The sequence below is a fragment of the Grammomys surdaster genome, unplaced genomic scaffold (genome assembly GCF_004785775.1).
Source record: "Grammomys surdaster isolate TR1022 unplaced genomic scaffold, NIH_TR_1.0 126109, whole genome shotgun sequence".
Classification (NCBI taxonomy): domain Eukaryota; kingdom Metazoa; phylum Chordata; class Mammalia; order Rodentia; family Muridae; genus Grammomys; species Grammomys surdaster.
The window spans coordinates 5,371,311-5,382,007 of NW_021620917.1; the positions used below are offsets into that span (position 1 = coordinate 5,371,311).

General features: G+C 53.9%; 1 protein-coding gene across 1 annotated transcript; it reads right to left on the reverse strand.

Annotated features, from left to right (window-relative positions):
- Positions 1-7,462: 7,462 nt before the first annotated feature.
- Positions 7,463-9,964, reverse strand: Elfn1 (extracellular leucine rich repeat and fibronectin type III domain containing 1). Its single transcript, XM_028755978.1, has one exon. It carries the CDS (start codon positions 9,962-9,964, stop codon positions 7,463-7,465), a length of 2,502 nt encoding a protein of 833 aa, XP_028611811.1.
- Between the last annotated feature and the right edge of the window lie 733 nt (positions 9,965-10,697).

Consider the following 10,697-nt stretch of genomic DNA (forward strand, 5'->3'; position numbering starts at 1 on the left):
CAAAGATTGTGAACGGGAAGAGAAGGAGGTTAGCAACTTCAGGAAGGAAACAGCAGGGGGGTTGGGGGGGAAGTCTGGAAACAAATACAAAGCGCTAGCCTCCACCATGTGAGCTTTAACATGTGCTTGCTGATTGAAACAAAAAAAATTGATAACCTTCAACTTATGTGACAATCGATGTCTGTCCTTATTGACCATGACTGTCAACTTGACACAGCCTACAGCAGCGGCTCTCAACCTCCCCAGTGCCACAACCCTTTATTACCTAGCTCCTCATGCTGTGGTGACCCCCAACCATAAAATCATTTCATTGCTACTTTATAACTGTAATTTTCCTACTGTTCTGAATCATGATGTAAATATCTGGTCAACAGGATATCTGATATGCGATCCCCACCCCGCAAGGGTTGAGAGCCACTGGCTAGAGTCGCTTGAGAAGGAAGTCTCAGTTGAGGGTCATCTAGATCGGATTGGCCTGTGGTCATGTCTGTAGGGGATTGTCTTAGCTGTTAATCGGGGGAGGACTGGGGGTGTGGCTCATCTAGAAGACCAGCTAGCCTGGCATGCACAAAGCCCCAGCATCTCATAAACTGGGTGTGGTGGTGTGTGCCTATAACCACAGGACTGAAGAGATGGAGGCAGGCGTGTTGGCGTCTGATCTCTTGCTATGTATTGCAGTACTAAATTCTGTATCCCAAAGTCTAATTGTCTCAACACGAGGAGATCCTCAGCTTTTATTGCATAAAACTCACCCTCAAATTATCCATGATTGGTTAATAAAGCTGCCTACGGCCCGTAGTTGGGCAGAAGAGAGGTAGGCGGGGCTTCAGTGCTGGGCTTTGGCTCAGGCAGGGACCACGAGGAGAGGGCAACGAGAGAAAGATGCACGGGGTAGGTGGATCCTGACAGCATGACTGTGAGAGCTGTCTTGTTGGAGTAGGAGAGACTCAGGCAGAACACGGCAAGTGATATCGCGGGGTTATTGACAAGGAAGTTGACAAAATAGCATAGAGTATTGATATCTGCCCAACTCTAGTGCTTTAAGGCTTATTATAAATATAAAAGTTTTGTATCTTTTATTTGGAAACTAAATGATCTAAGGTGGGGGTAGAAACCCACAAATAATATTTCCCGCAACACAGGAGGATCAAGGTCATCCCAGGCTATACAGTGAATTTGAAGCCAGCCTGGGCTACATGAGACTGTTTCAAAAACAGTTCCAGGAGCTGAGCATAGTATACTCCCTGCCTCAGGAGTGGGGGCATAGACCAGCAGTTGCTCTCACGAATGTTTATCCTGGAGAAACAAACACTTGTGGTCACACCGAGCCGATGTGTGGTTTTCATAGAGGCCTTATTTGTAGTAGCTCAAAGTGTGAGCATTCCAGACCTCTAGCTCAAAGTGTGAGCATTCCAGACCTCTACCCAGAAGCTCACATAATGGAATACTACCCACCAATGAAAAGAGGGAACTATCAACCCAGAGCGACTCAGACAGCCTTCCAAAATCTTCTGGCTGTGAGGAGCTCAAAGGTCAAGCAGCACGGGATAACAGATATGACAGTCTTGAGGAGAGAGTGGGTAAGGAGTCTGTGGTTGCCTCTAGCAACAGGAATATAACGGGGGGGATTGTGTGAGGAAAAGTCCACTGTTCATACCGTGTCTCCATGGTGGTGGTAACTGCGTATGTCTAGATAAAGAAGGTACGTTTAGATAAAGAGGGTAAGTTCCCATGTACGTGCGCACACACATTCGCACACAAACCAAACAATCCCTGCCCTGTCACGAATACATTGCAACAGTATGCAAGCTGGTTTCCAGGTTCTGATCCTGTAATAGAGTGGGGTATGATGTCACTATGGCAACAGCTTGTGATGCTACGAAACTTTGCAACTCTCTATGACTCTAGATTTCAAATGTAAGCGATATACCCATTGGGCTGGGGACACAGCGTGAGTGAGTAAGCAGGACCCGAGTTTGATCCACAAAACCCCCAGAGAGACCAGGCCTGATGGCACACACTCATCCTCCAGCCGCACAGGTGGAGACAGGGGAATCTCTGGGGCTGGCTGGTTAGCCAGTCTAATCAAAATGATGAATTCCAGGTTCGGTGAGGGATCCTGTCTCAAAAATTACAGTGGTGAGTGATCAAGGATGTCACCCGATACTGGACCCAGCCCAGGTGCCTCAATCCAATGGACCCAGCACCTGCTGGAACGTCCTTAGACTTTGGGGGCGCTGTCCATGGTGCTGAAGAGCACTAGCCTCACCAACAGACCCCCATCTCAAATCATTTCCTGTGACTCTAGCCCTCCACTCTCCTGTACACACTGTCCAAACCTACTTCCTTGCCACCCCCCCACCTTTGCATAGGGTATCCCATTCCTTGCCATAGTAGAGAGAGGACCCCTAAGAAGGGAGGGAGTCGGAGGACCCCAGAGGGCGTGGGCAGACCTCCAATTAGCATGGCTGTCGCTGGGTGGAGCAATGCCTGAGTCCTCCTTTCTTTATGTTCAGCTGTGTTCTCAGGCTTATGTAATAAAAGGATTACTTCTGAGATAAGAAGAATCAATAAAACTTATTATGCTTTAAAATACCATCGCAGGCTCCCTGGGGTTCGCAGCTCCCTTGGATTTCTTCACACTTGCAAAGAAGGCTGCCCAGCCCAGCTGACGCCCTGCCCCAGTTTCTTACAGCAGTGACAGCCTGCCTCCCACCTGCCTCCCTGCTGGGTGTGCCCTGGGGGGGTCCATCCCCTTTCCCTGGCCCCACCTCCCATCTCAAGGATGCCCGGCTCCTGTCTGTCCTTCAAGGCCTCCTATGAGCAGCTCCCTTGAAGAGTGTCCTGTCGAGAGAAGATAGTAGCTTCCTCTGTCACTGTCCTGGCTGGTATGTTGTCATTGCAGGCTAGGCTGTTCTCTATATGCTCTTCCTCTCTGACATTGGATGTCAGCACCAGGGTCCCCGGGCCTCCACTGTCATGTCACATGGCCACTGAGAATCCAAAGAGAGAGAGGGGAGAGATGGGAAGAGACCAAGCCCTGGCCAGCTTCCACCCTCCCGGCGACCCCTCTCCAGGGTAGTATGGGCCTGTTGCTCCTGTTCTGCTTTGAGGAAGTTCACCTGCCTGGGCTTCCCTAACTCTTCCCCGACAGCTAGGGTTGCTACACACTCAGAAATGACAGTAGCCTTTGTTGACATTTCCCAGAGTGTGGTACACAGTAGGTGTCTTAAAATTGCATGTCGGATAAATAAATGAACAGATTAATGGATGCTTTCTGCTTTTACACCCTTCCCTTGGGAGAGTTCTCCCCCAACCCTGTCCTCTGGGAAGTGACCTGTCCCTCCTCAGGCCGACGGGGTGCTGTAATGTACACCATATTGATAAATTATCATTTGCTGTTTGAGCTCACTGGCTCAGAAATAGGCTGTGTTCCATGCTTCAGATCCAAGCACGTCTGTCTCCATCTGTCCTCTGAGACCCCTTGTCTGGCAATGGGCTGGTCCCCCTAACTCTGTGTCAGAGAGGAGAGGACAGCAAAACAGGCCAGGAGTAAAACTGTCACACCTTTGAAAACATGTGGAGCTGTTTCAGCAGGTGTTTGTCCTGTGGTGTGAAAGGGAAGAGAAGCCAGAGACGCAGTCAGGACTTCAGCCGACCGCCTCAGCTTCCCTGGTTGGTTCCTGCTGGATGTTTACATCCCTGATTTGATGGTGTTTTACCGTCTCTCCGTCTCTTTTAATTTGGTTTTCAATGTATTTAATAAATACACTCATTCAAACAAAAGTATGGCTCTCAGACCATCCTCTGAACCGTATAGAACAGACACCTATGGCTGACGTGGCCCCGGGACCACTCCCACAGGGCCGGGTTGTGGAAGCTAAGAGGGACGTGGAGTGGGCTTTGTCCTCCCAAGTCCTCTCATCTATGCTGGCCACCTGCAGCTGCCTTGTGTGTTGGTTTTGTGGCGGAGGATAACAGTCAGGGCCATTTGTGAGACTGTCCTGGTAACAGGAGGTGAGGGTGGGGGTCCCACCCTGACGCTGGGTGCAGGAGATGGCTGGGACTCAGGGCAGCCATGTGGTTGGATGTGGGGACAGTCACAGAGCCTCTGATTCAAGCTCCAGGGCCCTCCATTTTCCACTGGGAAGTCACAGAGCAGGGTCCATGGGTAGAGTTCCCACGTCTTCACTCCAATCTGGGCTCAGACCCCCTCTCTCCTTCTACTCCTTCAATCCTACTCCCAGGATTTTCAGGAGTCCCCCCCACCCCCGGCTTTCTCCCTTCATCCTCCAAGCATGTCCCTAGTATACCTCTGAGCTCACCACTTTCTTCTATGGCCATGGTTGACAGCCTGCAAGTTCCCAAGCTCAGCTGGGCACAGAGTCTTGCACACAGTAGGCACTTAATAAATGTGTGGGCCGGGACTGGAGAGATGGCTCAGCAATTAAGAGCACTGGCTGCTCTTTCAGAAAAGCCAAGTTTGATTCCTAGCACCCACATGATGGCTCAGAACCATCCATAACTCCAATTCCAGGGGATTGGACGCCTTCTTCTGACCCTGGTAGGCATCAGGAATACACATGGTGTACATACATGCATGCAGACAAAACATTTATACACATAAAATAAATATATCTAATTTTTTTTAAATGTGTAGGTCTTCTCCTGTCCCCTCATCAGACATACTCTGAACTCTTCTAATGAGGGTATGGTGTTGTGTGGGTCTCTGCCACTACCTCACACTCAGTGCAGAGTTGATGCCATCGATCCCCACGAGACCCTGGGAGACTGGGCGTGCTGCTGTCTGAGTTCCAGCATCTGAGCATCCTGTCTTCATCTCCTGCATCTTGCCTCTCTGCCCTTGTCCCTCTCTGGATCTATGACTCTTCCACCAAACCCCGTCTTGGTACCAGTTCTTTCTGTCCTGGTCCTCCTATAAATAACCATTTTGTCTCCTTGGCGACAGGAAATGTATAGAGCAAGCATTGGCCGCCTCCTTCTGTCCTGTGACCAGAATGGCCACTGAGTGGCTATGTGCCCGTGGGCAGAAAAGATCACTCTCTGGGCCTCTATCACCAGCTCTGGAGCCTACATTTCCCCCTCTGGGTGTGACCACGATGTTCTGGGCCACCTATGGATCCTCCTTCAGGAGGGTACCCAGCTAGGAAGGGGCAGATGTGGTTGTGGCCTGTTGGGCGGGACAAGAAAGAACAGGACATGAAGTTCTTGAAGGGGACCCATTTAAAAGGTATATTGCCTGGGTACCCGTCAAGTGCGCCCTGATTAGAAATCCATGTGGGCCCTTCTATGCTCTCCTCCAGAGACACAGGAGACTGCACTAGACCCTGGGGCAGTGTGGATCTGAGGAAGGTGCCTATCCCTCCCGTCCCTGAGAGTATGCGAGCAGAGGTTGTAATCCAGGGCTGCCCCCAGCCCCCAGGCCTCCCCCACCCTCTCTGCCCTCATCTCCAACCAAGCTTAGACCTAGGTGTTCCCCACAGCTCATCAGACACCAAAGCCTTTTCACGAGTTTCCAGGCACCTCCTTGGATCCGGGATGCCGCATCTTGCTGGGTCTTTGTCAGCAGTCCGTGTTAGGAGTTGTTTTCCCTGGGTGGGAAGTCCTCAGTGACTAAGGGCCTTTAGGGGGATGAGGGGAAGGTCCTCAAACCAATTTGGGAATATTGATTGGAAGACAGGCCTCCTGGCTCCCAGGTGGGAGAATGGCCTCAGAGTTCCACGGGCCTATGAACAACGTATGCCTTCCCAATAAACCTCTCTGGAAGACACCAGCCCTGGGCGGGGCGATCACAGCATTAGGCTAGAGGGGCATAGATGGAGTATGTCCCTGACAACAGGTGACTACAGTCTCAATAACAGGAAGTACTGAGGCTAGCCTTGGAGCAGGACTTCCTTTTACCAGCTCCAGAAACTGAAGAACCTAGAAAGACCGGAGCTGCTAGTGCCGTGTGAATGGGACCGCTCAGAGAAGGCCACGTGAGATGAAATGGGCAAGAGGCAAAGGCTGGCTGTGGAGAATGAAGGCTGGCTTTGGGTTGCAGGGAAGGAAGTGAGGGGTCTCTCTCCATGTGGGCAGTGCTCTGGGTCTAGAAGGGCTGCCCACAGACACACCCTGTAACCATTGCACCCTAACCCCACCCCACCATGACCACCATGTTCAGAGGAGCCTCTGTTCCCTTTTGTCCCCACACCTCAGCCACCAGGTCTGCTCACAGGCCCTGGCATAGCTACCAGGCTCCTGAGCTTCCTCCTGCCACACTAGTTCCCAGAGGCTGGGCACTTCCTTGCCCAGTGTGAGTGGCGACTTTTCCCACAGGCTCCCACCAAGCCCATCGAGCCCATGACCCACAGTCGCTTTCCTAAATGGGACCCTGAACCAGCACCACTACCCCCAGTAAAAACCCACAGAACACATGTATTTGGATTTTTTTCCTTTGCAGATTTTTTTTTTAGTAGACATAGTCTTTTTTCTTTCTCATTTTACAGCAAACTTTGCAAATATAGATTTTTTTTCTGTACAATAGAACAGCTACAGTGTACAATGAAGATGGGGCCGAGGTGGGGGGACCACACAATGCCTCCCAGCCTGCACCCCTCTTGCCACCCTGACCGGTCCCCAGGCACAGTCTCCACCTCCCCACTAGAGTCCCACAGCCTTCAGATGCTGCCAAAGGCACATGGCCCATCTGCCATGGCGCCACCCCTCTACACGCCCCAGCCTGGGAGATCGTATTTAGGGGTGCCATGAAGCTGGCTATACTTGTTTGCCCACCCTACGATAGGTGATTTCCTTCTTCTTTCTTTCTTTCTTTTTTTTTTAAGATTTTCACTTTTGTATATATATTTTTTTAAAAAGGAAAAAATAAAGAGAAAGAGAGAAGAAAGGAGGAAAAGGAAGAGAAGACTCAAAACAGGAAAGATAATGGAAAAACTTCCCCTCCCCCACCCCCACCCATAAGACACAGTTTTCCGAAGTCCCATGTGTGCGTGTGTGTGCATGTGCGTGTGTGAGTGTGTGCATGCGTGTGCATATTTGTGTGTGCACGCACACATGCATGTGTATGCATTTGTGTGTGTGGGTGTGTGTGTGAGTATGTATGTGTGTGTGTGTGTGAGAGAGAGAAAGAGAGAGAGAGAGAGTGTGTGTGTGTGTGTGTGTGTGTCTTGCTTGCTTGCACCAGGCAGCAGGCACATTACAGTTTACATGGAAGTTAGTATATCTATTGTCTCGGCCACCTGCGGCCTCCTCAAGCTGTCCCTGTGGGCCAGGCGCTGAACGCAGCGGCCCCTGGTTGTGCACATATATTGGATTTAGTGTTAAGTCTCAGTCAGGGATAGCTGCTGTGGATGGTCTATCCTTTTTGGTCCAATGGGCATCACGAGTTTCGGAGAGGACAGGGCCAGGCTGCCTTGGGCCCTGCCAAGGGGTGGAGGGAGGTTCAGGACTTGTGCTGGGCAGACACGCCTTTCCAGTAGTCTAGGATGTCATGCAGGTCCTCATCTTTGGCAAATTGGACCTTCTTGCGCAGGGCGTGGCCAGCTGCCATGAACTCGGCATCATCCTTGTGTCTCCGCCGGCTCAGTCTGAGACGCTCCCAGATGCTTGGGGATGCCCTGCAGGTGTACTCGGGGCTGGATGAATAGCTCAGGTTGTGGTACTGCGGGGACAGCTGCGAGTAGACGAGGTCTCGGGGTCGTGGCCGGGTCAGAGGCTCCAGGATGGACGCCTTGCGGCCACCCAAACCCTCGTGTGTGGGTGGAGGCGGTGGCGGAGCAGGTGGCTCGGCAGGGTGAGAGCCGGGGTACGAGTGCCGATGCTCGCCATACTGGCGACTCTTGTCGGCCTCCGCCCGCAGCACAGTGGCCGCGGGTGTCACAGTGAGGATGGTCTCGGGCACAGGTGAGCTTTTTTCAATGTACTTGGTCTCGGTGGCTGGGGCCTTATGTGCGCCGGAGGCCTCAGCCCGGAAGGTGCGAGGGCTGCGTGCAGAACCGCTGGATGAAGTGCTGGCCCTCGGGGGCCCGGGCGCAGCCTCCACACTGTGGTGCCGCTGCAGGCCACCATGGCCAAAGGCATCTTTGTATACAGGGGACAGGAAGCTGTGCTTGCTGGCCAGAGGCTCGGACAGAAGCACCAGCTGCGGCTCAGCCGCGGACGCGGCCCCTGGTTTGGCGCCCTGGAAGGAGGTGGACTCAGACTTGAGTGCGTCGATGCAGTTGTTGATGATCTGGTTGACTCTGTCCACTTCCTTGGCAATGGTGGAGATCTCGGCTACCGAGGTCTGGGGTTCAGCTCCAGGCCGGCTCAGCTCACAGCCTCTTCGTTCCTGTGGCTCCCCTGTGCGGACTTCAATGTAGTTCCCCTTGGTGGCCTTGGGCGTCTCGCTGCTGTCCGAAAGCTTATACTGCTCCACGTCACTGGTGGCGGCTGGCAGGTAGGGTATTCGAGTCACAGCCTCGGGGCCCAGCAGCGGACCCTGGGTCAGTGGAGCCAGCCCAGGCGCTTCAATCTCGGGGCCGTACTTCAGCTCGATGATGGTCTTTTTTAAGCTGCCAGCCGCTGCAGCCACAGCCTTCTTGTGTTTCTCCTCCTGTCGCCTCCGCCTGCGCAGGCAGTAGTAGACGGCGCCCAGAACCAGTACCATGCCGAAGAGGCAGCCCAGGATGGTCATGATGTAGTGGGTGGCGGTGGAGGGGCTGGGCACAGGGCCTGGTGGGCTGGGTGGCTTGGGCAGGCAGATGGTAAGGCAGGTGTGGTTATGGTGGGTACCAGAGCTGGTGGAGACCACGCAGTACGTGTAGTTGGTGAGTGTGTAGAGATTGGTGAGGCGGATCTCCTCCTGAGGCTGGGTCAGCTTGGACACGGTGAACGGTTTGCTGTTATTGTACTGCTCTAGCGTGTACATGCGGTTGAATGGGCTCGGCAGCTGCACCATGATGGTGGCCGAGTTTTGGGTCAGCTGCTTGACCTTCATGGAGGGACGGGCCTCTGTCTGGGGGATCAGTGTCGTCAGGACCACCAGCGGCGTGGTGCCGTCTCCGGAGAAGCAGTCGTCATCAGCACAGGGCATATCGCTGGGCTCCGGTGGGGGCGGAGGCGGCGAATGTCCCGGCTGTGACCGGCCTGGTACCGGGCGGGGTGGGCCAAGTACCTCAGCAGTGTAAGAGCCCTCAGTACACACAGACTGCAGCTTGCTAAGGATGCTACGCTGGTGGCCGTGGCGGCCCTGGCCCAGGAGGAAGTAGCCTGCGTAGACAGGAGGAGATTCACACTGCACCCGGTCATGGGTCTGTGTGGCGTTGGTGAAGGCGGCCAGCCAGCGCAGGAAACCCAGCAGCTCACAGGAGCAGTAGAACGGGTTGCTGTAAATCTCACACACCGAGAGCTTCGTCAGGCCCGCGAAGGTGCCGCTGCCCAGCTGCTGGATGCGGTTCATGGAGAGGTCTATGTTGACTATGTTGGGACACTCCCAGAAGGCGCTGGCCATCACCACCTCGATGAGGTTGGCCTGCAGGTACAGGTACTCAAGCTTGCTCAGGCCCCTCAGCATGCCCTCCGTAAGGTTGCGCAGCCGGTTGTAACCCAGCTGCAGCACCTGGAGGTTGAACTGGCCGGAGAAGGCCCCGTCCTCGATGTAGCCAATCTCATTCTTGGTGAGGTTGAGGTATGTGAGGTTTCCAAAGCGGCTCAGGGAGGCGTACTGCACACTGCGGATGCGGTTCTCGTTGAGCCGCAGGTCCACAATGGTGTTGTTGATCTGTTGGGGGATGGCCTCATAGGGCGGCTGGTTCTGGCTGCAGATGGCCAGCCACACGAAGCCCTTGTCACCCTCGATCAGCCAGCAGTCACCCTGGGCCAGCCCACCTGCGTGCAGTAACGTGGCAGCTGCTACAAGTACCCACGGCGCACCCCACGGTGCACCCCACCCGTGCCCAGCCATCTCGGGACACTCTAACTGTGGGGACGGGGGGAGGGCTGGGCAGTGGCCCCCCTGGGGGACTTAGGGGTGGGATGGAGCACTGAGTGCACTGTCAGAGATGTCCTGTCCCGAGCTGCATGGCGTAGGCACTGGGAGGGAGAATGGCTCCCTCACGGCCCACCGCCCCTTGTCGTCCTCCTCGGTCCTGAGGTGGCCACAGCCTGCTTTCCCATGGGCCTGTGTATCCTGGTGGCTTCACCCGGTTCCTCTGCCTGAAGTTCTCTCTGCTGCAAGAGAAGAGAGAAGAGAGAAAGTCACAGAAAAGACCACATCCAATGTCATTAGGTGACTGACTAAAGAATTCAGCTGAGCCGCCCACCACTGTCTGCTGTAAAATGGAAACCATGAGACTTGTCCCAGATCATCAGGCCGGGCTGAGAGAGTCTGGGGTCATCAAGGAAGGCAGACTTCCTCCAGGTCCAGTTTCTTCACGTACAAGGTGGACATGACGTCCCCTTGAGTAGCCAGCTCAGAGGTAGCACAATGAGTGACACCGGGTATGGCCTTGGATCCAGAGAGAAACAGCCTAGAGAAGGGATTCAGAGTTCTTCAGGTCATGAGTGGCAGAGCTGAGTAAGGGCGGGACATCCATCTCTTTGCGTTATTGGCTTTCTGCCTGGCCCCTGGAATGCTTCTCCCCAAGAAGGGCCAGCCACAGCACCTTCAGAACTGCCTGCAGGGGGCGCCGAACACC